Source organism: Artibeus jamaicensis, unplaced genomic scaffold, assembly GCF_021234435.1.
Source record: "Artibeus jamaicensis isolate MK-2021 breed Jamaican fruit bat unplaced genomic scaffold, CSHL_Jam_final scaffold_1019, whole genome shotgun sequence".
NCBI classification, from domain to species: Eukaryota; Metazoa; Chordata; class Mammalia; order Chiroptera; family Phyllostomidae; genus Artibeus; species Artibeus jamaicensis.
This window is the reverse complement of record NW_026522025.1, coordinates 22,656,725-22,682,089: the sequence shown is the minus strand read 5'-3', so window position 1 is coordinate 22,682,089 and position 25,365 is coordinate 22,656,725. Positions and strand designations below refer to the sequence as shown.

General features: G+C 35.3%; 1 protein-coding gene across 1 annotated transcript in view; it reads right to left on the bottom strand.

Moving 5' to 3' along the window:
• Positions 1-1,278: 1,278 nt before the first annotated feature.
• Positions 1,279-25,365, bottom strand: part of MSH4 (mutS homolog 4) — a 73,359-nt gene continuing 49,272 nt past the window's right edge. Inside the window, exons 13-20 of the mRNA XM_037132822.2 lie at positions 25,078-25,181; positions 23,638-23,762; positions 21,789-21,989; positions 18,914-19,032; positions 17,481-17,609; positions 8,663-8,837; positions 7,207-7,295; positions 1,279-1,467 (exon numbers count right to left, since the gene is read on the bottom strand). Coding sequence (XP_036988717.2) covers positions 1,279-1,467; positions 7,207-7,295; positions 8,663-8,837; positions 17,481-17,609; positions 18,914-19,032; positions 21,789-21,989; positions 23,638-23,762; positions 25,078-25,181 — 1,131 coding nt within the window. The remainder of the gene's footprint in view (positions 1,468-7,206; positions 7,296-8,662; positions 8,838-17,480; positions 17,610-18,913; positions 19,033-21,788; positions 21,990-23,637; positions 23,763-25,077; positions 25,182-25,365) is intronic.

The following is a 25,365-nucleotide window of genomic DNA, read 5'->3' as shown; positions in this document are numbered from 1 at the left end:
AATTAATTTCAAAAGCTATGAATTAAAATGTAGCTAATGGTCAAATTCAAATACTGTTCCTGAAAGACGGCAATGAAGAATATAAGTAGTCTAATAGGACATTTAATATATATCAAATGTAAATGTCATTACTAATTTACGTTTACTCTTCCAACAGTACATACGTCATTCAAATTATAACTTTTTCAATATGTCTGGCTACTAATGTGTACTTAGAATGCTGAAAAAGAGTTTAATAAAATCAAACATATTAATAATAAATTTGTGAGATAAAATATGTGTATGTTAACAAAAAATAGGGCCCTAACCAGTCTCTAAATAATTTTTTGGCCAAATTAGTATGAATTCTGAAGATTCCTGAATGTATACCCTGAGTTCCAGATACTTAGTTGTCCAAGTAAAGAACAATTTCTCTATCTTGGCCTCTGGGCTGAGATTTTGTAAATAAATCATCTACTGCGATGAAAATGTAGAAATTAGGAGTTTGAGAAGACAATAGCTCTTCACAGTTACTGAACAACTGGTGGTCTTCCATTTTCCTTGTCCAGTTATGAAACAACAATGACCTGTGGGGAGATTCTAAAATGGCAGTGTAGCCACATGCCTACAGGAAAAACAGTTCTATGCAATGTTCTCTCTCAACCAAGAACTGAGGTAAACAAATCAATATTACCTTTCTGAAGCTCTGGTCAACTCACCAAAGCAGATGGCCAAAAACGAAAATGGCAGGCCTGGCAATTCAGAAAACTGAAAGGGTCTGTGGTGGTGACTCCCCATTCCAGAAACACTGCATTACAAATAGCCTTTGTTTATTTTTGCCCTTTAGGACTATACTGAATGTCAAAAAAATACTTTAAAATTCCCAGTATCATTCTGACTAACTTCAAAAGCGTCCAGTGTTAGAATTTGGGATACTAAGTAAAAAATTACCGAGACAAAGGGTATTATTGCTTCAGAATAGAGTGTAAAAAACTCATGCATGTTTCCAGACATAAAAAGAAAGTTTTTTAAAAATAGGATATTTACTATAACATTTTAAATTCTAACTTTATAAGTATAAATTTAAAACAATAACATAAGTTTTCATAAATGAAAAAAGTATCATATCATACTGTTTTTTGTCCTAAAAATCCACCCTTTAAATAGTTCTCATTGGTAGATAGTAATAACAAACATTTTCTTATACAGAATACATAGAGGATAATTCTGAGATCAATATAAAGTAGTTACTAACTAAAATATAAAATGAATTTTAATTTCATTTGTATAATTTGTGAATTATTCAGTCTTCCCTGAAACTTGCTCAGCCTTGGGAAAATCTGCTTCATATTTCTTTTTGAGATTGCTTAAATATGTTCGCAAACTGTCTGGATCCAACCGAGAGTTTCGAGCAGTCTGAACTAGCCTAGTAGCTAGATGGTACACAGCTCTCTGTCTTTCCATCTCAGGGGTATTCCACTGGTTTTTCTGTTATTGAAAAAATACAGATAAAAATTAAAATATGCCTACTATGAACTTATATTGAACTTTAGTAATTTTCTGTATCTTTTGACAGAAATGTAGAATCCAAGGGTTAACTAATCCCTTCAGATAAGTCAGTTCTATCCAATTAGCAAGGGATATGCAGAAGACATAAATATTATTTTGGAGAATAAAAGTTCTCATGAGTATTTGCAACTTTCTGACAGATCTTTATATCCTTGAAAACCACATTTCAATGAAAAAATATGCTAAATAGGTCAAATATCTCAACACAAAACCACAAAATAAGAGAAAATCCACTAGAGTTGTGTTCTACAAATATTTTTCATTAAAAAAATATAGAAAAACAGCACTGCTCATTGCTATGTAGTACTCAAAATTTTAATTGTCACTCAAGGCTACCACTCTGCAATCTATTTTAACTCCCCAACAGATAGATAAATTGGTAGAGAGAATGGTTCATCCATAAACAGTCTGTCCCTCAAAAACACTCTTACATAGAAACTGCTAGAGCCTAAGAGAAAGTATTACCTGAGAGGTGAATTACAACATAAAAATAAACAACATAATTAGCTACTTAAAATTACGTCTTGATGCTTAACAAAGTACTTAAGGATACCCAAGAAATAATGTTTAAAATGGGAATTTTCTAATGTGTTGGAAGACCTTTAGATATTTGGTCCTTGAATAGTATTTCAGGGTTAGAAGTACTGTTAGAAAATCCTTCACTCACTTCTCTACCTGAGCTAGATAGGAATCAGCATTTTCAATGTTAACTGTTTAGTATGTAAAGTCTTAGTGAGCTTCCGGGAAATAAAATCTCTCAAGTCTTTCTCAATAACAAGCAATTTTAGATATTTTTCTACTTTCACCATAAAAAAATAAATATGATTGCATGAGTAGAATAAGATTATGTATTTACACATCTATTTAATACATTGATCAACTATCAGTTTATTATTTAAATAAAAATTTACTGAACATCTATTATCATCTATAATCTAGATACCACATCTTGTGTTTATGTGTACAGGAGATACAAAAATGTCTACCTGACATGTTAATGGAACTCAAGATCAGTCTTACAATGTAAAGGCATGTTTATAAGCAATAATGTAATTATGATAAGTCCCACATGAGAATACAAAGTGCTCAAAGGAAAAAGAGCTCAATTCCTGCTCGGCTCAACAAACTCTTAAACATGATGGGGTATTTGGAATGAATCTTGATAGAGGAACCTGGAAGAAAAGGCATTCTTGATGAAGGAAACATCTAGAACAGACCCATTAAAAAGCATGGTACACTTATATAAAATCTTATTAGCCAATGTCACCCCAATAAATTTAATTTTCAAATAATTAAAAATAAGCCCTGGCTGCTGTAGCTCAGTGGATTGAGTGCTGCTGTGTAAACTGAAAGGTTGCCAGTTCCATTCCCTCTTCTGGGCACATGCTTGGATTGCTGGCCAGGTCCCCAGTTAGGGGCATGAGAGGCAACCAATCAATCAATGTTTCTCTCCCTCTCTTTCTCCCTCCTTTCCCCTCTCTCTGAAAATGAATAAAAATCTTTTTTTTTAAAGATTTTTATTTATTTATCTTTAGAGGGGAAGGGGAGAGGGAGAGAAATATCAGTGCATGGTTGCCTCTCATGCATCCCCTGCTGGGAAGTGGCCTGCAACCCAGGCATGTGCCCTGACTGAGAATTGAACTGCGATCCTTTGGTTTGCAGGCCCACGCTCAATTCACTGAGCTACACCAGCCAGGATTAAATAAATAAAATCTTTTTAAAAAATTTAATAAGGAAGGAAAAAGCAAGCAAGCAAGCAAGCAATCAGGTTAAAACAGTGAAATGACAAGTTATTGAGAGTGGCAGAAAAGTAGGTTATATAATTAACTAATGTTAGTTTAAGGTCAGGGTAGTAAGCATAAGAAAATTATACAGCAGTAGTTAACAAACTGTAGTGTGTTTAAGAATCATCTGAAAGGAAAAAAAAAACAAATTCAGGGACACAACAGGAGGCAGTTACCAGACGGGAAGGGGAGTAGTAAGGAAGTAAAGAGAGTCAAATATATGGTGATGGAGGGCAAACTATGTAACACATGGGTCAGGCCAAATTGCCAGGAGAAGGAAAGGGTCAGGGAGAAAACCCCAAGGCAAAATTGAAGGTTCAGATGCTTTGCCCTTCTTATGAAGGGAAGTCGCCAGAGAAGGGAGCTTGTACAGAGCACATGTGACTGGAGACTCTGACCCCTTGTAAACATGGCTGCTGGAAAAGGGGCAAAGGCAAACATGGCAGGCACTGGCCTTCATTGGTTGGAAAGCTGGACACTCCCACTGGCTTTGGAACCACACAGGATTCTGGGAGAGGACATTTGAAACAGAGTGTGCTGGAAAGCAAAACATCATTTGGTTCTTTTCCCTCCCCGGGGCAGGGCAGGAGATGTGTGTCAAAGATCACCAGCAGGCCTGCCAACAGTGGCCAGAGGAGGCCTGTGAGTGGAAGCCTTGGGGCCCAGACTCTGACAGATGCCTGAAGCTGGACGGAGACTGGAGACCAGCTCAGCCACCCACATTTATGATATTTTTGGGTGGGAAAAGAGGTTCTTAGTGCAACCTTGAACTGAGCTTGCAGAGGGTGACAGAGTGATTTTTCTTTGCGTGTCTTAAAGGAATTGGGCTTTGAAGCAGACACTTGCCTTTATTTCCAAAGACCTTGTTGATAATAGCACTGTGAACAGATTTTTGTTCTTATGTTATTTTCAGTTCTTGAACCTATGTAGCAGTTGTAATGACAACTATTTAAATAACTATTTTTGATGTCATGCTGTTTTTCTTTCCTCTTAAGTTTGTTACCCAGATATTTGAGATAGAAACTTGTCATTATTTTAAATCATATGATTGTTAAATAAAAGATTATTTTCCACTGAACTCTGTCTCTGAACACTTCCTTGGTAGGCAGCAAGTGATAGGACCTCCCTTACTGGTTGGGTTCAGAAACAATTACACTTTGGGTGGAGAGCACACAATGTGTTGTGTAGATGATGTATTATAGAACTGAACACTTGAAACATATACAGTATTATTAACCAATGTCACCCAAATAAATTTGAAAAGAATCATCTGAAGACTGGTTAAAAATGTACGTTCCTGTGCCACAAGAGACCACTGAAAATCTAGAATGGTACCCAATATTGCCGATGATTTTAACATAAGTAATCCTAGGACTGTGTTTTGAGATATTATCATAGCAGACTTTTAACACTAGGCTAAGAAATAGCCTAGTTCCTTGAAAGTTCCTTGGCAGGGGAATAATATGATAAGAGCTATATATTAGGAGACAATCTGGTAGAAATATTTAGAATGGACTGGAAAAGACAGAACTCACTACCTACTTCTAATGAGAGGTGATTAAGAAGCAGGATTCATAGATGACTCTGATAGATCAAAGAAAGACTTGAAAATGAAGAAATGAGATTTTACAGAAGATAATAAATATAATTTTTCACCTACTAAAGGTTACAAACATGAATTAAGATTTCAAGAAATATGGAGAAATACAGAGTGGGGCAAAAGTAGGTTTATAGTTATGAGTATGGGAGGAGGCATGCAAGTTGATTATTGAATAAATTTATTAACTCAAAATTATGTCACATGGCAGAATAAAACTACTTTTGCCCCATCCTTATACAGATTGAGTCAATAAAAAATAAAAATGGAAGCTGAAGAGAAAATGAGATCACAAAAAATAGGCTTTTAAATAAACAGGGCAAAACTTTAGAAATACTTTTATTTGATAAATGGAATGACAAAAAGCACTGATAAAGAAAGGAAAGAAATAATCAAAGATGCAGGAGACTGAAAACATCCTGGGGAAAACAATTCCACAGCAGCCAAAGAAGGAAAGAATTATGAAAAGGGAAGAAGTGCCAAATGCCACAGAGAGACCAGTACAGAGAAGTAAAAAAAAAAAAGCCAGAAGATTTTACTATTACCTCACATATAACAGGAAACTTTCAGTAGAGTGACAACGGGAAGATCGTTTATGAGTGAGAAATGGAAGAAGCTACCCTTGGGAATTTGGCAGTAAATGAAGAGATTATAGTTTGAGAAGTAGGGTGAAAAAAAAGAACTTCTTGGAAAAAAACCTAAGCATAGACATAGAAAAAGAAAAGTCAGTCTAAAAAGTACTAAGGATCCAAGAAGAAGAAAGGAATCTGATGATGTAACATCTTAACGGGGTTGGAGAGACCACAGAACAGTTAAACAGGTTGAAAGATAATCTCTTCTTCTGAGATAAGAGGGAAGAAGGGAAATGGGTGACAAAGAAAATTCCAAAGTAGAATTTTGAAGGGGGAAAGATTCTAGAACTCATCAAGATGACTTCAAGTCTTTCAAAAATTATAGGAGGTGAATTCCTTCTAGAGAGTGAGGTCACAGAGGGCTTAGAACAACAGAAATGTTTTGAAAGAGTTACTAAAGAAACCATACTCATCAAAATAATGGCATAAAAAACTAATAAATATTAAACTAAAATTAAACTAGTTTAGTTTAATATTTAATAAATATTAAACTAAAGTTAAACTGTGAATTTGTAGTGGAAAAAACTAGCTTGTCTTTTTTTTTTAATGGAGAACAGAAGTTAATTTTTGTTCACCTTCAACAACTTTCGGTACAAAACTATTTCCAGTTATATATACTTTATTTGTGTGATTCCAAGATTATGTTTTTTCTGAGGAAAACAAAAACACTGCCACATTAAATGTGTACATTAATAATAAGATTCATTATAATTCCAAAGGTTAGTGTCCATCTTAGAATACAGTTTATCAAATAAAATTGGCCTGCCACAAGTGTATCTGGAGCATCATTGGAAAAGCCAAAGCCTGCACAATTATTGAAGAAGTTGCCCCCAATTGGAGGGGTTTTCAGAAGAAGAGCACTGTCAAAATTATGGATGAAGGGATTCAAATGCCATTAATTAGAAAAGTGAACTCAAAAAGACAGTGTAGGAACTCAAAAGACTGAAGGAATGCATTAAAAACTGAAGGCAGATTAAGAAAGTGTGAAAGACATAGGAAACTAATACTACCATAGAACAGTTCATTCTGTACCTAGCTCAGTTTACGAAATGCTGGATTCTTAAAACAATATAAATCAACCTGATACAAATAGAAAAAAAGATTTCCAAATTTTGGCCCAATAAATGTGAATTCAGTTTTGGAGTTACTGCTTCCTAGCAAATCCCTTAACCTCTATGAACCTCATCTGTAAAAATGTGAGTAAAACTTAAACCTTTTTTTTCATCTTTTATTAAATGTAACTGCTTCATGAAGAGTTATGAGGTTCATATAAGATAATAGAGAGTAGAGCTTTGAAAACTATAAAAAAGATTTAAAAATGTTGTACATAGTGATTTTTACTTTTAATGCTTACTTTATATAGATTTATTTTCTCATCAGAAAGTTAGTGTAGCAGTAAGTACTGTAGGAACTGAACTGTTTAACTTTTGTCTCATATTAGTTGAGTTACCGGAAACCATGATAAATTAAACCAAAAAATTTAATAAGAGGATTTCCTTTATTTAGATATTAGGTTTTTATTTTAAATATTTTAACTATTAATGTGAATTATTACATATTTAAATACAAGGCCATTATAAACACGTACACTAAAAGTGTGTTCTTGAATTAGAAAAACGATTCTTATTGCTAAAAAGTTTCTTACCAAAATCTGTCTGGTAATTTGAGTTGTGATTTCTCTGGCATCCAAGACAATTGATGGTGGGAGTGATGACACCTCTGCAGCCTTTAACCCTAAAATTATAAACAATGATGGGGCTTCAATATTATTATTGCTGGTATCAGTGTTTCTTTTAACCAGTGTTAATCTTTTCTTTCCGGATTTAAACTTTTCCTCTCAGACATTTCTAAACTACTTGACAATTCTCAAAATTAAGTTTTCCAAAGTCTAACTTACCATTTATTAGATTTAATTATATGTCTAAGATATGTTAGGCAAATTAGATAATTACTTCTCAAGATACCTCTGAGATACAATAAAACATGTTAGGGAAAGGAAAAAAGGTAATTGGAAAATTGCATAATAAAAAAAAAGAAAACTGAGTAATAGTAATAACATTGAAATTGCTACAAATGCAGTTGGTTAACACATGGTCAAAGGATATATGAGTTTTGCATGGGAGGACACTGTTGAGCCACTGAGATGTCCCCACAGCTGAATGTTCCTCTATCTAGCAGATCAACGAGGGAGGAATTTCTCAGAAGCTTTGATAGTAGATTATTACTCTTCATGCAAACTCGAAGTACCAACTAGTAGTCTTCATGTTCTCAGAATTTAATTTTATTACATTGTATGAATGACATATATACTTACTACTGTGTTAATAATTTATCGCATTTATTGCTTTAGAAGCAATAGAAGCTCTCTAATATTTATTCAGAAGTTAGTAATTATACTAGGTAGTTCATATTTGATAATTCATTCAATCTTCACAAGCCTATATATATGGAGAATTATTCCCATTCATTAGATGAAATTAAAGCTTATAAAGGTTAAACATCTGATACAAATTAAGCTATCTATTTGACTTCCTATTTCAAATGGAAAAAATACTTTTTTTCCCTCTTCCAAGTGTCAAATTTACTGCAAAAATAATTTTTGGAACTTTATAAGTCAATTGAAAACTCTCTAAATCCATGAGATTTTACACATGTCAAATAATGACATAGATAAAAATGTAATCAAGTTTATAGATGTCTTAAATGGGGTAAATTACCCCATTTAGATTTAATTATCAAGTTCCCAGACTTGGAAGAATACAGAGAAAGAAGCCTACTACTGAAAGAGTATGTGAGGAATATATAATTTTCAATTCATTATATAACTTGCAAATATAAACTGTATTTTTCTAAGGGTAGATACCAATACTTCTGGGGTCTTTATGTGTTATAATTCTACATAGGTCTGGTTAATATATGTTTTAAAATAAGCTTAATACATATAAAATGAGTTTGACATAGAAAACACAGTCTTAGTGCATTTAAGCACTCGAAAGAATGACCAAGTACTTAGATTGACAGCCAAATAAAGGGAAGAAGAAACTCTGTCTTATGAGAATATGTAGACTTTCAGTGTATAGATATAATTTTTACATAAATACCATAATTTTTTTCTTCTGTGAATCCCTTAGAAAGTCTGTAGGTGTACAAGATTGCTCCTTTATTTCTTGAGGTGTTTTTTACATGTTGAACTTCAAAATGCATGTTTTCTACATTAGGATACAGGACATCTAGATGGCACAGTTCCAAGAAATGCGTAGCAAACAGTGTAAATGCCTAGAATATATCATAATAAATATCAATGCTTTTTAAATAAGTGAGAAAATTTTACTTTAATTTCTTAAACATAAAATTTAGTTCCATTTTCCAAGTAGCTCAGCAGAAGTGTAGGAATGACACTAATAGCTTTAAGGCTAAAGTGGTAGATTCATTTAAAAATGTTTTGGAAATTCATATTAATGAAGGACAACACTTAAATGGGTTTCTGGAGAACCTTGCTGCAGTCCTGCAAGATACTCCCACCTAGCAGGCACTGTCTTTCAAAGGCTATTTCACAGTTCTATCAAGGCAGCTATTGGGGAACAAGGTAAGACCAGTGAATTTTACGAGCACAGACTCAATGCTTCACGTCACTTGCTAGGAAGTGAGTTCTTGATCAAAAGCAATTCTGTGTGGAGTATGACAACAGTGAATAAAGCATTCTATTAAGTTTTGGCTGAAGCAATTAATGAAAAAAAGGCAAATCTGTGTCCAAATTAAGTACCTAGCCCAATAAGGACAAATTGCTGCCCCTTTCATGATAGAAGTGGCCCAATGCAATCAAACCTGGCAGGTGTCTGATCACCTTGGGGAACCGTGCCATAGTGAAGGCTCAGTGTTGGTATTGACTGCTGGCAGACTGGGCACAAAGTAGTGGTTGTAGCCAGAATGGTCATGGTTAGTGGAAATCTATGTTGCTGAGTCCATGCCTAACCTCTATCCACGCCAACACAGCCACTGTGTTCATGAGTCCTTTGGATGACATCAGGAGTGGCTGGAGAGAGAGGCTGATAGGTATCCACAGAACAGATCATCCTATCCACTACATTATTAAAATCCTCCTTTGCTGAAGCTATCCTTTGGTTGAGTATTCTCATGGAGCACAAATAGCTTCACATTTTCCCCATTAAGACAAATTTATACATATACCTCTTCTTCAGACTTCCTTGTCATCAATTTTCTAAACATGTTCCTTCCAGGTCCCAGCCACAGCACATGAACTGGTATATAATTACACATTAGGCCCTTTCATATCCCAAGCAAAATGAACCAGTTAGGTACTCTGCTTGAAGTCCTGCTGGCCTGGACAATTTTCCTTCACTACTGTCCTTCAGTGGCATCCCAGAAAGGGGATGCACTTCTGTAGTTGTCCATTTCCCAGAGGCACCTGAATATCATACAAACCCATCTGTAAACCAGGAAAATCTTCTCTTCCTGTCAGTGATTATAGGGGATTATCAATGAGGTCATATGTACAGGCCGAGAAAGAGAGCAGTGTAGCATGATGGGGACCATGAGCATTTAGGCTATTTCTTCCTGCAACTTACTCGTACCTTTATCACCAGCTCAGGCTTGATCACCTATATGCCACTTCCATTTGATAACAGAGTGCTTCTGTGTACACCCAACTTAATGGCTGATAGGTCAGATAATACCCAGTTCATGATGGGCAGCTCAGGTTGCATGACAACTTGGCATCCCATGCTAATCATTCAGTCTCTACTAAGGCACAGTAGCAGGCCAAGTGTGGATTTTCTTTTTTTTTTTTAAAGTGTGGATTTTCAAAAGGATGGTAGGGTTTGCTCCAAAATCCTAATGCCCTATGCTATAATTCACACACAGGGCCCTGCCAAATAGCATCTCCATCTGCCACTGACACTTCAAGCACCAGTGACTCTGCTTGGTCATGTAGCCTAAGTAGCAGAACAGCTTGCATGGCTGAGCACATTGCAGAGCCTTCTCTTGTTTTGGTCCCCACTTAAAACTAACAGTTTTCAGGTCACTTGGTAAATGTGCCAGAGTAATACATCTGAATGGGGATGACTTTGCCTCTAAAATCCAAAGGCCAACTATGTATTTTGCCTCTTTTTCAGTTTCAGGGACCAACTGTAACAAATTGCCCTACACCAGTGGATCCTAGAAACTTCACGGAAATAGAAGCCCCCCCCCCCCCGCTGTACTTTTGTCAGATTTATTTCCCCCATCTGACGCAGATGTTTTACCAACAAATCTATAGTAGTTGCTGCTTCTTGCTTACTAGATCCAATCACTCACTATAAGATTATCATTGTAATGTAATATGTTGTGGCAGGTTAAGTGGTAAAGATCTTTGCAAACTAAATTATGATGCAGAGTTAGAGAACTGATATACCCCTGAAGTTGAAAGTGTATTGCTGACATTGCCAGCTGAAAGCAAACTGCTTCTGGTGGTCTTGATTCTCAAGGGGAAAGAGAAAAGCATTGGCTAGATCAATTAGTTGCATACCAGGCACCAGGGGATGTGTTAATTTGCTCAAGCAATGAAACATCATCTGATACAGCAGCTGTGATTACAGTCACCACCTGGTTAAGGTTACAATAATCCACTGTCATTCTCCAAGATCCATCTGTCTTCTGCACAGACCAAATACGTGAATGGAACAAAGATGTGGTGGGAATAACCACCTCTGCAATGTTCAAGCCCTTGATGGTGGTGCTAATCTCTGCAACCCCTCCAGGAATGCAGTATTGCTTCTGGTTTATTATTTTCCTGGGTAGAAGAAGTTCTGGTAGCTTTCATTTGGTCTTTCCTACCATAATAGTTTTTACTGAGTAAGTCAGGAAACCAATGTGGCAATTCTACCAGTCACTGAGTACATCTATCCCAATTATGCATTCTAGAACTGAAGGAACAACCACAGGATGGGCTGAGAACCCACTGGGCCCACTGTGAGACAGACTTGAGCTAAAACTCCATTTACCACCTGACTTTCACAAGCCCCTACTCTGACTGGTAGACTCCAGTGATGTTTTGTGTTTCTTGAAATTAGAGTCAATTTGGAGCCAGTACCCAGTAGTCCTCAAATGTATGATCATTTCTTTTTCCCCAGTATAGTTACCCTGGGAAAAGGGCTGGGAGAATGATTAAGAGAATAAATTTTTGGCAGTGTACCACAGTCCTTCCTCAGGGGGCCTGGCCTCCCTTCATTTAAGAGGTTCTAGGTCTATAAATTGGCCCAAGTCTAGAAGTTGGTTAATGGGTTGTGACTCTCTGTTTTTACAATTTAGGATAGACTTTTATTCTCTTGACCTAAAACTTTTATGCTTATACAGATTGAGTAAAAATTTAATAAACTTCCTATCTATTTTATATCTATAGACACCATGATCAACTAGCCAATGCCACAGATCTGACCAAGTCACTACTATTTTGATGGCTGCTTTGACTGCTGTCTGTTTTGGTAGGCACTCCCACCCTGCCTTTGATGGTTGAGTGCCACCAGTTGGCCCCTGCCACCCTGAGCTCCAATTACTCCCTTGTATTTTGGTTTCCCAATTCAGTGACTGCACTTTCCAATGCAAGGTCTGGCCCACAGAGAAAAACAATCACAGAGATCTTCAAGATCTTCAAGAATATTGATGCTCTCCTCACAAATTTATTTCTCACAGTCATGGTGAGAAGTATGTCTTTTGGACCTGTCCAGGGTGGGTGAGTATGTCTCAAATGGTAAATCCAAAAGAACATTCCAATCTCCCTAAGCCTCTGATCCTTTCCTCTGTGGATGAAAAAAGAGAGGGGGTTCCATGGAAAGTAACTTCACAGGGCATCTGATCATAAATTGCTAACTGGGTGGGTTATAGTGGATAGTTGTGCTCCAAGCCCCTAACTTCTTTAGTAAAAGGTTTAAGCCAGTCCTGTCCATTGTTCTTATAGGGTAACACACCTGTGAAATACGAGAGGTAATTACCCTGGAAGAGGGTATTAACCCTGAAGAAACCACATAATTTTAACTATCCTATAATCCAAGCCCCACCTTGTTTTTTTCTGGCCCCCATATAATCTTCCTTATGTTACTGCCTTAATTTCAAATGCATAAAGCAAACTGCAAAACTGTTCTTCTCTGGAGCATTTGAGATCATGTCAGTTTGGCTCAAATAAACTCTAATAAAACTTCTCTACAGGTTTAGACATTTCTTACATTAAGATCTCCACATTAAAGCAAGGAAGGCCCAACACTTCCAACTCACTCACTGTGGGCTACCTTTTGGTTCATGTTTCACCCAACCAACCAATATCCCAAACTGCAACATTAAATGTAAAATCTCTTCCTCACAAGTCCTTATCAATAAATTCAGTCCAATCAAATTTTCTGTTCCTGATATATGGAATAATTATATCCATATCCAGCTCCTTAATACCAGTTCCACACATTTCACAGATTTCTATCTGTGTAAGTTAGACACAGATAGTTCTCTTGAAGTATAGTGTACCTCCTCATGGGCCATACTTTGTACCCCACCCTTAGGGACCTTCTAGTACCCTCATCTAGTTGTGGCAGAGAAGGCTGCTAAAGATGGATCCTAAGGAAAATCAGCATTGTCTTATGTTGCAATTGCCTCAGGGAAGGCCATTAGTTTCCTCAGGTAATGTAGGGTTAATCTGCCCAAATGGCAGGCCTCTTCCACTGGCAAAGTAGACTTAGCAGAATTTTGAGGCTCAGTGTTCCCAGCTTCATCAGGGTATTCCCACATTCTTTTAGGATCCCATTTCTTCCTAATCAATGCTTTCACTTTAATAACACAGTTGTTACTACATGGCTAACAGTGCAACCTTCATTGTAATTCAGCCAGTCACAGGATGAGATCTGGGTCTAATTTTTAGGAATCTCATTCATGTGGTTCCAGAAGGTAAGACTCTCCTTTAGGGTACAAATGGAAGCTTTCAGGTCATTTATATAGAGATTTATGCAGGTGCTTGAACACCTGAACTCTCTATTTTCTTTCTCCATTTTGTCCAGTAATGTTAGCAGTAACCAGCCAATCTCATTATATTTGTTTTTCCGCCAAAAATACTTAAGAGTATCATATGTGCAGTCACCTAGCTCCTTGCTTCTTTATAAGTAGTTGATTAAGAGTATCCAATGGTGATATTTTGCATATTTCTATTGCCGGGTCACACTATGGACAACCAGTGCTTTCTCACTGCTGGAAATAGTCATTAGTATCTTATCTAATCATATACAGAGTCAATTCCAGAAACCCCATAATCAATTCAGAAAGCTCATCCTTAAAATTCTCTTTCTTTAGAACCATTCTCAACACCAAAAATCTATATTTTTAAAGTTTCCCATAAGAAACAGAATTAATGGAGATATGTGTGTGTGGAGAGAGAGAGAGAGATTTATTTTAAGGAATTGGTTCTTGTGATTATGGAGCCTGACAAGTCCCCAGATCTGGAATCAGCAAGCTGGAGACTCAGGAGAACTGACAGTAGTTCCAGTCCAAATGTAGGCAGGCTCCAGATCCAGCAAGAGCTAATATTTCAGTTTGAGTCCAAAGGCAGGAAGAAACAATATCCCAGAATGAAGGCAGTCAGGCAGGTAGAGTTAGTTAACCTCTTACTCCTAGGCCTTTTTGTTCTACTCAAGACTTCAACTGGGCTCCACCAGTTGAAAGGAGCCTACCCACACTGGAGAAGGCAATCTGCTTTACCCATTCTACCAATCCAAATACTGTCCTCATCCAGAAACACCCTCATGGTTACACACAAAATATTGTTTGACCAAATGTTTCTACGGTACTCTGTAGCTCAGTCAAGTTACCATAAAATTAACCATCACAGATATGAATTAGCTTTTAATCCTAACAAGTAACACACATGTTTCTCTATGAGAAATTCTGATCAAATGACATAGATTCAGAATTACAAAGACTAATGTTATCCAATAATGTTACTTTTGACTCAACACATAACATCAAGTATAAAATAATATTCAATTCTCCATGATAGGACTTCTGCCAAGATGGAGACGTAGGTGGAAGCACTGCGCCTTCTCACACAACCAAGTTTAAAAACAACAAAGTTTTAGCAACAAAAACGCAGCCAAACCACAGAAAATTAAACTATATGGAAGTCTGACAACAATGAACCCTTCTGCCAAACCAGTAAGAGGGGCAGAGCCAGCAGCAGAGCAGGATCAGGAAGGAGAGATCCACCGGACCAACCCAGGCAGCCGTGGGCAGATCCCAAGTGTGGAGTAGCGGGCGAACCCACCGAGGGTGCAAGGGGGTGGTCTCACTAAGGGCTGACCATGGTCACACATTCACGTGCAGATAAACTGGTGAAGGAGCTAGCAGTGGTGAGACAGACCACTCAGGCCCCAGTGGCGGGAAGTGGCAGAGGGAACCACTATTGTCCCTCTCTGACCACAGCCCCACATACAGCATCACAACTCAGCAACCTGGGTGGCCCTACCATGGTGAACATCTAAGGCTCCGCTCCTCATACTTAACAGGCACGAACAGATCAAAACATGGCTCAAGAACAACTCAGAGCCCCAGAGCCAATAGATCTAAGTGATGAAGAAATAGCAAAACTTTCAGATGCACAGTTCAAAACACTGGTGATCAGGATGCTCACAGAACTGGTGGATTTTAGTCACAAATTAGAGGAACATATGAAGGCTAAACTAATTGAAATGAATGGAAATGCACAGGAAACCAATAGTAATGGAAAGGAAAATGGGACTCAAATAAAAGGAGTGGACCAGAAAGAGGAAAAAAATGACCAAACAGAAAAGGATGAAGAAACAAGAATTCAAAAAAATGAGAGGCTTAGGAACCTTCACGACATCTTTAAACACTCCAACATCTGAATTATAGGGGTACTAGAAGGGGAAGAGGAAAAGCCACAAGTGGAAAATTTATTTGAACAAAGAATAAAGGAGAATTTCCCCAGTATGGCAAAGGAAATAGACTTCCAGGAAGTCCAGGAAGCTCAGAGAGTCCCAAAGAAGTTGGACCCAAGAAGGAACACACCAAGGCACATCATAATTACATTAGCCAAGATTAAAATGAAGGAGAGAATTCTAGAAGCAGCAAGAGACAAGGGGACAGTCGCCTACAAAGGAGTTCCCATCAGACTGTCAGCAGATTTCTCAAAAGAGACCTTACAGGCAAGAAGGGGTTGGAAAGAAGTATTCCAGGTCATGAAATCCAAAGATCTACATCCAAGATTGCTCTATCCAGCAAAGCTTTCATTGAGAATGGAAGGGCAGATAAAGTGCTTCTCAGATAAGATCAAATTCAAGGAGTTCATCATCACCAAGCCCTTATTATATGAAATGTTAATATAATTAACACTTATCTAAGAAAAAGAAGATAAAAAATATGAACAGGGAAAGGACAGCAAACTCACAGATACTAACAACCACACCTAAAACAAAAGCAAACTAAGAGGACAGCTAGATCAGGAGCAGAACTATAGAAATGAAGATCACATGGAGGGTTAGCAACAGGGGAGTGGGAGAAGGAGAAGGGGAGAAGGTATAGAAAATAAGTAGCATAGATGTTAGGTAGAAAATAGATAGGGGGGAGGGCAAGAATAGTGTGGGAAATATAGAATCTAAAGAACTTGAGACATGTGGTCATAAACTAAAGGGGGGATGGTGGGGGAGGGGGTGTGCAGGGTGGAGGGGAATGAAGGGGAGAAACAGAACAGCTCTAATGGCATAATTAATAAAATATATTTACAAATAAAAAATTCTCTATGATAAACTGCTAGATTCTTATTTAAGGTATACACAATAAATCATTATGAACTCTTAGGAATATTATTTTTTAAGATTTTATTTACTTATCTTTAGAGAGAGGGGAAGGGAAAGACAGAGAGAGAGAGAGAAACATCAATGTGCAGTTGCCCAAGTGCTCCCAACTTGGGACCTGGCCTGCAACCCAGGCATGTGCCCTGATTGGGAATCGAACCAGTAACCCTTTGGTTCACAGACCCAGGCCCAATCCACTGAACTACACCAGCCAGGGCTGGAATATTTTAAGATACTTTATATATGAAAAAATATTTTTATTTAAGTTTTTTTAATATCTATATGTATTTTGATTGATGATCTAAAAGGTAATTTTACAAATTAGCTTAATAATAGAGCAAAAATCATGGTTTTATATAACTGATTAGTTAAAAACATTTTTTAAAGAAATGAACTCTCAGATAAAATATTAATATTTTCCATAAGGTGACCTCAGATGCCTAAATTCTTTTTGGCATTTATTTATTTATTTATTTATTTATTTATTTATTTATTGTTCAAGTCCAGTTTTCTGTCTTTTACTCCCATCCCGCCCACCCCCCCAGTGCTCCCCACCTCCCTCCCATTTCCACCCCCCTTAGTTTTTGTCCATGTGTCCTTTACACTTGTTCCTGTGAATCCTTCCCTCTTTCCCCTGAAATTCCCATTCCTCTCCCCTCTGGTCCCTGTCTGCCTGTTCTCTATTTCAGTGTTTTTGGTTATATTTTGTTTGCTTGTTTGTTTTGTTGTTTCATACTATGACATCATAGTCAATGTTATCACACAGAGACAATTACTGAAATACTTTAATGTTTTGCTATTTAGTTTGATAAAAATTAAGGCCAAGTTGACTAGTTTTAACATTATTTGTACTTTCTGATTTCCTCCTTTCTTTGTCTACATCATGACTATCATACCAACCATTCCTATTTCTGTCAGAAATAAAGCAACAAAAATATAAATGCTATGGTAATTTTTACAACCTAAACTTGTTTAAAGAGCTATTTATAGGTGCCTGCAAAATGCAATCATGATAAATATATAAAAGATACATCAAAAAAAGACTCAAAATTAGTATACTTAAAATAGAGAATAATACCTTTAAACTCAGCAGATATTCGCAAACAGCATAACAAATGCCAATACCTTCTTCTGTATTAGTACCTCTCCCGAGTTCATCAATTAAAATGAGTGATTTGTCATTAGCATTATGTACAATGTATGCTATCTGAAAAATATATAATTTTAACATTATTCATTATAACCAAATAGCTATCACTATCATAGAAAAATGAAGAAAAATCCAATCTCTTTATTAGTTCATATGTAATATACTTTTATAGAGAAATACAGCTGAGCAGAAACTAACATATTGCTTTATAAAAATCTCATGACTAATAATTCCAAGAGAATAGCTGATGTATATATAGACATAAGCATATGTGTATGTTTCTCAAAATATTGATGTTTTAGATACAGCAAAATAAAGCAATGAATTAAATGTTTAAATGAAGCATAAAACTGGTCATTTTCTTCTCCAAAAATGACTAATCAATTGTCATCAAATACTCAAAACTATCTCTCAAACTTATTGTTACTTCTCTATATTATGGTAAATATGGAAAGAAAATTTTCAAAAACATCTAATCCATGTCCACTGATTCCTGGTTAAACAAATAAATTTAAATCCATGCCCAGCAAAGACCTTTCATTAAGACATGCCCCTTCTCAAATGAAGATTATTAACCTCCTTCTCAAAAAACAGAATTTCATCTTTATTATGCAATGACACAATAGTAACCTTCATGGTCCTTTTATCCTCCTATGGGTCTAAGGTTCATGAGTTAAGATTATTTAAAAATAAATGTAATTTAAGCACTTAATATACTGCTATATTGTCCCATAGATAGGCAATACATTCTACTAATAATTATATAAACATCATATACTGTGGAGAAGTGATCATTTTATTCCCCATCTATCTACAGAAAATTAGACTATATAGTGATCCAATTATTCCTACCTGCTAAAGATAGGGCAAGAGCTATATTACATTCCTTTAGCCCTTCAAGTCTACTTGACATCTGCTCAGATCAGATATAGGTAATGATACATACTTAGTTACAGGAAGTGAAAATTCTATAAGAGTACAAAATATGTAATGATTTTTAAAAGCCTTCTAACACAATGATCTTTTCTTTTAAAACTAAGCCTAACAGGAACAATAGATACTATGCAAAATGTCCCTGAACAGGTCCTCATCCTTCTGAGACCTTCACATATCCCATACATAAACGTGAAATCATGCTTGTATCATTCATAACACTCTTTCTTTAAAACTATTTTTCAATAAAATATTCATTTCCATTTCCACGTAAGACAGAAACTAGGAAGCTGTCTTTGACTGCCCTCTGGCTCTTGAAGAGTAGTATAAGCACATCTGCATGTTTTAGTTTAAGAATAACTTGTTACATGATGATTAACCATTACTGGCAGAATTTAATGTTTTTAGCGTAAGTGTAGTTTCAGTACCTCTTTCATTTCCTTCATAAATGTTGATGAATTTGTTTCTATATCATCATCAGTACTGATTCTTGTAAAAATCTGTTCAGCAATTCTAAAGGAAGAATATTCTGCTGGAACATATGATCCTACAAAAATATAAGATCCAAGTACACTGAAATGTTTTCATAAAATGCAAGTACTACCATTTCCACTTCCCACCACCTCAGATTATTTCTCCCACCTAAAGATTAGGTGGGAGAAAGATCACTGAATACAGAGTCAGAATACATGCCCCAGCTATGTCATTCATTGTATAACCTTGGACCACACTTATATTCTCCCAGTCTTTTCCATATTTAAAATAGAATACTTGCCCTATCTATTGTAAAAGTTATTTGAGAGTTCAAATAAAATAGTATATACTCAAGTGCATTAGAGGGGTTTGTTATAAATGTGATAAAAATTTTAAATAATAGTTAGATGATGTACATTCAAAGTATAAAATTTAAGAGAAATGCTTATGAAGCTAAAGTTGATAAAAATCATTATAGAAAAATATATTAGAAAATACCTGTTAATAGAAATGTATATAACATACACAATCAGAATGAAAAAAAATTTAAATTCTTTTAAAGTTGAATTTTCATCCACAAGATTGTTTCTGCCTGAGAAGTTATGAGGCTAACTAATCTAAAATATTATTTTGAAAACAAATCTATCTGATTAATACAATTACCTCTATATCATGGAATGACATATAAAAGGCATTCTGAAATCATAAGAGAAAATATACAAATAGTTGAATGGGAAAGTATCAAGTACACAAAAGTCTATCTGTATACTTGGTGAAATAATGGAAACACGTAAAAAAAAGCCAGATTATTCCAGAATTTAAAACAAAGGTAATGAAGAATAGGATCTACCTCCAAGAAATGAAAACTGGTAGGGAAAGAAAGCAAAAGTCAAGACAATATTAATAAAAATAAGAATAATAGTAACAATATTAATTATAGTGATTAGACCCCAGAGAGCAGATTTCTTGAATATAATTTATAAGCATATCAGAAGAATTAAATGGAAAAATATATATGAAAGTACCAAGTACAGAATATAGCATATATGTTTATATTTTCTCCTCTCTTTTACTTCTACCAAAAAGGCTCTCAACTTTTTAAAAAAAAGATTTCATTTATTTACTTTTAGAGAGAGGGGAAGAGAGGGGGAAAGAGAAGAAAAACATCAGTATGTGAAAGATACTCCCACCCCCGCAACTGGGGACCTGGTCCATAACCTGGGCACGTGCCCTGATTGGGAATCGAACCAGCAATGTTTTGGTTTGCAAGCCAGCATTCAATCCACTGAGCCACACAAACCACTGTAAGGCTCTCAACTTTTTAAAATCTAAATTATTACAGAAGCCTCCTGGCTGGTATTTTGCATCTGGTCTGATTCTCGTCTAACCATACATCGACCGGAGTGATATATTTAAAAGTCAAATCCAATCATACCATTCTCCTGCCTAAATTTTAATAGCTCCCTACAGATTTCTGGATAAAGTTCAACATCCTCAGTTAAGTTCCTAAGGCTCTTTGTGATCTGACTTCTGCCCATCTCTCCAGTTTTATACCCTGCCACTCCTCACAGCCACTTTTTGCTCTACAAAGCAAAGGAATTACAAAGCCTCTAGATTCCTTGCAGTTTCTTGCGGATACCATACTATTTTTTTTTTTTTTTTTGCTTCCATGCTTAAGAACATGTTCTTACTTCTGCCTGAAAACTGTTTTTTTTATATTCTTTCTGTAAGTCCATATCACTTTATATACATTATCTCACATGATTTTTACTATTCTCAGAAGTAGGTAGTGTTATAATTTTCACTTACAGATGGAAAACTGAGGAGGTTAAATACTTTGCCTAAGATCACATAAGTAGTACCTTGACAAACTTAGTTCCAAAGCCTATGTTCTAAATGTCCATGCATCACAGAATAATGTAGTCTGTTCTAATAATAGCCCTTCAAATACTTAAGAAAATTATTCTACTTCTCTTGTCACTAAATTATTCTGTGATGCATGGAAGGTAAGAAGTGAGACTAATGAGCAGAAGTTATAGAAAGTCGAATTTCAATTCAATATAATGAATGCTCTAATATTTAGTGCTGTCCAATAATTGCATGGCCTGTTTTCAAAGGACAGCATTTTCCATAACCAAATACAAATAGGATTATGTCACATATGAATATGTATTCTCTTTTTAAAGATTTTATTTGTTTTTAGACAGTGAGGAGGGGAGGGAGAAAAAGAGGGAGAAAAACCTCAAAGTATGGTTGCCTGTTGAGCACCCCCTACTGGGGACCTGGCTACCCAGGCATGTCCCCTCACTGGGAATTGAACTAGCGAGTGATGGCCATTTATATGCATATGTGTGCATGTGTGTGTAATATATCAGTTTCCATGGACAAGTTATTGGTACCTCTTAAACTAAGTAAGGCAAATGCTTATCTGACCAATGTTATAACTTTGGAAATATCTTCTATGGGTTATTAAAGACAGCAACTTATTTATGTAATGCTTTCTCACAACAAAGTTTGCTTTTGATAATTAAATCATTCTGTTCAGTAATAATTGATACCACATTAATAGTTATAGCAAGAAAATTCCTACTTACGTTTTATTTCACAAATTTTTTAGTATACTCCAATCCAAAACTGGATGAAGCTTAATAAATACCAAATTCTAAAAGTTATGGTCTACATACTAGACACTACTACATATACTCTGAGGTAAGATAATCTACTCCAAACTGTTCTTGGGCTAATTAAGTACCTGGATCTAAAACATCAGATACCAAACACTTTATATGGGAAGCAGAACTGGTAACTGTAAAGCAAGCCATAATTTACCAATCTGGGCCATAATCTGACAAAGTGCAATCTGTTTTAAATATGTGGATTTCCCACTCATATTTGGTCCAGTTATGATCAAAAAATTACTTCCTTCTGTAATATAGGTATTGTTGGCAACAGGTTTTTCCACAGATATTCTTTCAAGAATGGGATGCCATCCCTGTTTGATTGCTAATGTATCAGTAAACTCTGGACGAACTAAAGAAAAAAAAATAGAATGGTTTTGAAAGGTTAGTATATATTTATATTGAAAGATTTTGTGGTGTGTACATATTTTGACACCTTAGTGATTTTACTAGAATCAATTTTGAACACTATTAAGGTATTATTTTATCCCAAATAATACATAAATATATACATCCATCTAAATGATATTTGACACACCCTAAACATCATCACTTTTATTCACTCCCAGAGAACTCTAGGGTTTAGTTAGTTCCCTGTTGTCCTAGACTCCAAAAAAGTTCACAACATTTTCAGATTTGTATAGATTAAGAATAATCAACTAGCCATTGATAAGTTTTAAAATAACAATAAATTACTGGCACTACAAAATCGCCCATTACTTAATTCCTGCCTTAAGCATTCTTTCAAACCTGGCATACTTAACTTTTCCAATAAGTACAAATATAAAATAAAATCAAGTATAAAAATAATGTTTTGTCCAAACTCATAGAAATTTTATCTAAAACAAAATCTCAGAGGCTAGAGAAAACACACACAAAAGCTATTGTTAATTTACAGAAACAAATAATGATCAGTCTCTATGGATAGTCTTTGAGATAAAGGAAGAAGGAAGAAGGTGAAAGGAATGGTCACATTCCTTAAGATAAAACACATAGATAAACTAGAAAGTATTCATTATAAAAGTAAGGATAGTTAGAAACAATATTTTTAGTTATTCCAAATTATTTTAACACCAAAAATTCAATATTTATAGGTTTGGAGTTTCAAGATGATCCCTCTCAAATTAAAATGAAGCAACAACAAATATCTTAATAGTTAAGAAAACTACTATTAAGATTAGCTGATCCTATTGTAAGTCTTTGACCCAAAAGAAAATACAAAAGATTCAAAATTTGGGGCCTATAAAATACCAACTGAAAAAGTTAACATTTTCATAAAAAAATATGAGGACATGAAAAAAGAATTTTATAATATTTATTTGCCATTATAAAAATAAATTAACATAATTTTTGGAAATGCTACTGATGATTATAGGTAGAAATTTTAATGTTATTAACTTCATAATTATTCAACCTTAATGATCACATACTAGTTCTGCAAATTTGTATACTGGAGTATGGTTGTTACTAATAAGATGAATAAGAAATGTCAAGGGGATAATTTGAAGTGTTCATCTAACATTGGACAATTACTTCTTTATATTCAAGGCCTGTACAAAACATGGTATAACTGCTGACCCTGGGATGCTCACACCTAAAGAGCTGGCTTAGAAAATGCTCACTTTGGAGATTCATTTCTCTCATGTCCACTAGTATTAGTCACACTGCTTCTGAGTCTTCAGATTGAAACTTTATAAATTTGGATCATTGTCATTGTCACCAATGAGAAAGCTATGTAGTCTTTCTTATTCTGGGAACCTCTAAAATTTCTTGCAGTTTTTTCTTCTGATTTATCAATTTCTTGGTAAATAATTTTCTGACTTTTAAAATAAATTTTAAGGGTAATTTCAGTTTCTCTATTGTGAGTGAATCTAAGACCAGAGGCAAGAGACTATATTTCAGGTAAAAAATATAAAACATTCATAATTGTTATGTAAAATTGCTTGAATGGAATACAAATTGCAGTATGCAACATCTTTACTTCACAGACAGTAACTTACCATAGTCAGAGAGAGTGCAGGCGTGAGCGAATGACAGCAGCATGTCCAGCATTGACACGGCGTCAGACAGTTTATATAAACAATGAATATGCTCGTAAATCTCACTAAGCAGCTTGCACACTATCCTGGAAGTACATTTTTGGTAAGATAAGTGATACTTTCTAAGATGAGTGTACAATGTAATTGTAAAACAATATTAAATTCATTGCCTGAGGTAAAATAACATTCACATTTGAGTTGTTCACTAAAGATACTCTATTGTTCTACTGTCTCACTGCAGACATGAGGAAACTGAAGTTCATATTTGAGGTCATAGCTACTTAGTAGCAAAGAAGTCTTCTGGTATTTTAGCACCATGTTTTTGCAACAACTGATTTTAATTAAATCTTAATAAAATAAACTTACTGATGAAAATATTTTTATGTAAGTCCTTACAATACTTCAACAGATCCTATCTGCTAATAATTTTTGATTCTACATGTTAAAATTCACCACAAAACCTATCACATATTTTCTTTCACTCATATATACTTTCTCTATCTCTCTCTCTCACATCCACACAGTCTAACAATATAATTCTTTAAGCTTTTATGTGGCAGTTATCACAATTGTGATATAACATAAAAATTTCTCCCTTACAAGGGAAAATATGTTCCCAAAATGTGCTATGTCTTGTCATCTCTGTGATCTATGCCCTAAATTGTTTTGAAAGCCCAATGTGGGCTTTCATCATCTCAGATCATCTCAGATCACCAAATCTAAATGTCCTATTTATTCTTTCTAGCAGTGTTGCTACTGTTTCATGAATGGCAAGAGACTGGCAGTACTGTGATGTTGCTGTGTAAGTGGTAAGGCATAAGAAGTGGAAGGGCTTACACAGCATAGAAAAAGACTGAACTGAATGAAACTCACAGTAAGCCCATGATATGCCAAGTTCTACATTATGGTGGAAGTTTCAGTAACAATGTGTTATTTGGCAATTAGATTTGCACTAAAGCTTCTGTGAGGCTCACTATTCCCAATCACAAAGAGAAAAGTTTAACTTTGTCCAGGAATGTTCTTTTCTTTGCTGACATTTATTCTGCAGTCAAAATGTCAATTAATAAAATTACAGTACATCAAATTAAACCAATTTAATTTAATATTCAAAAATTCTAGCCCTGGCTGGCATAGCTCAGTGGACTGAGCGCAGGCCTGTGAACCAGACAATCGCGGTTCGATTCCCAGTCAGGGCACATACTAGGGTTGCAGGCCGGTTCCCTGCAGGCCAGTTCCCAGCAGGGGACGCATGAAAGGCAACCATACATTGATGTTTCTCTCCCTCTCTCCTTCCCTTCCCCTCTAAAGATAAATAAATAAAATCTTAAAAAAAAATAAAAATAAATAATAATAAATAAATAAATAAATATATTTTTTAACAAAAATTCTAAATGCTCTTACATGTAAGTCATGTGATAGATTTCTCTCAAAGATTCTTGGCATCTTTCATTCATTTTAATTAAATCTGCTGAAGTAAAGCTATAAGAATTTTTCACTTTAGAAATCTGTTCAGAAATTAAACAGTAAGAGTCAAGATACATGTACACTCCTATGAAATAAAATATATGGATATCGAGCAATAAAAATATAGGTATTCAGGTTAATCACTTTAATTTTTCAGATATAGTTTCACAGATAAAGTCCTAAGTGTCTGTGAATGAGAAAAACATCACTTCTAAAGTTAAAGCA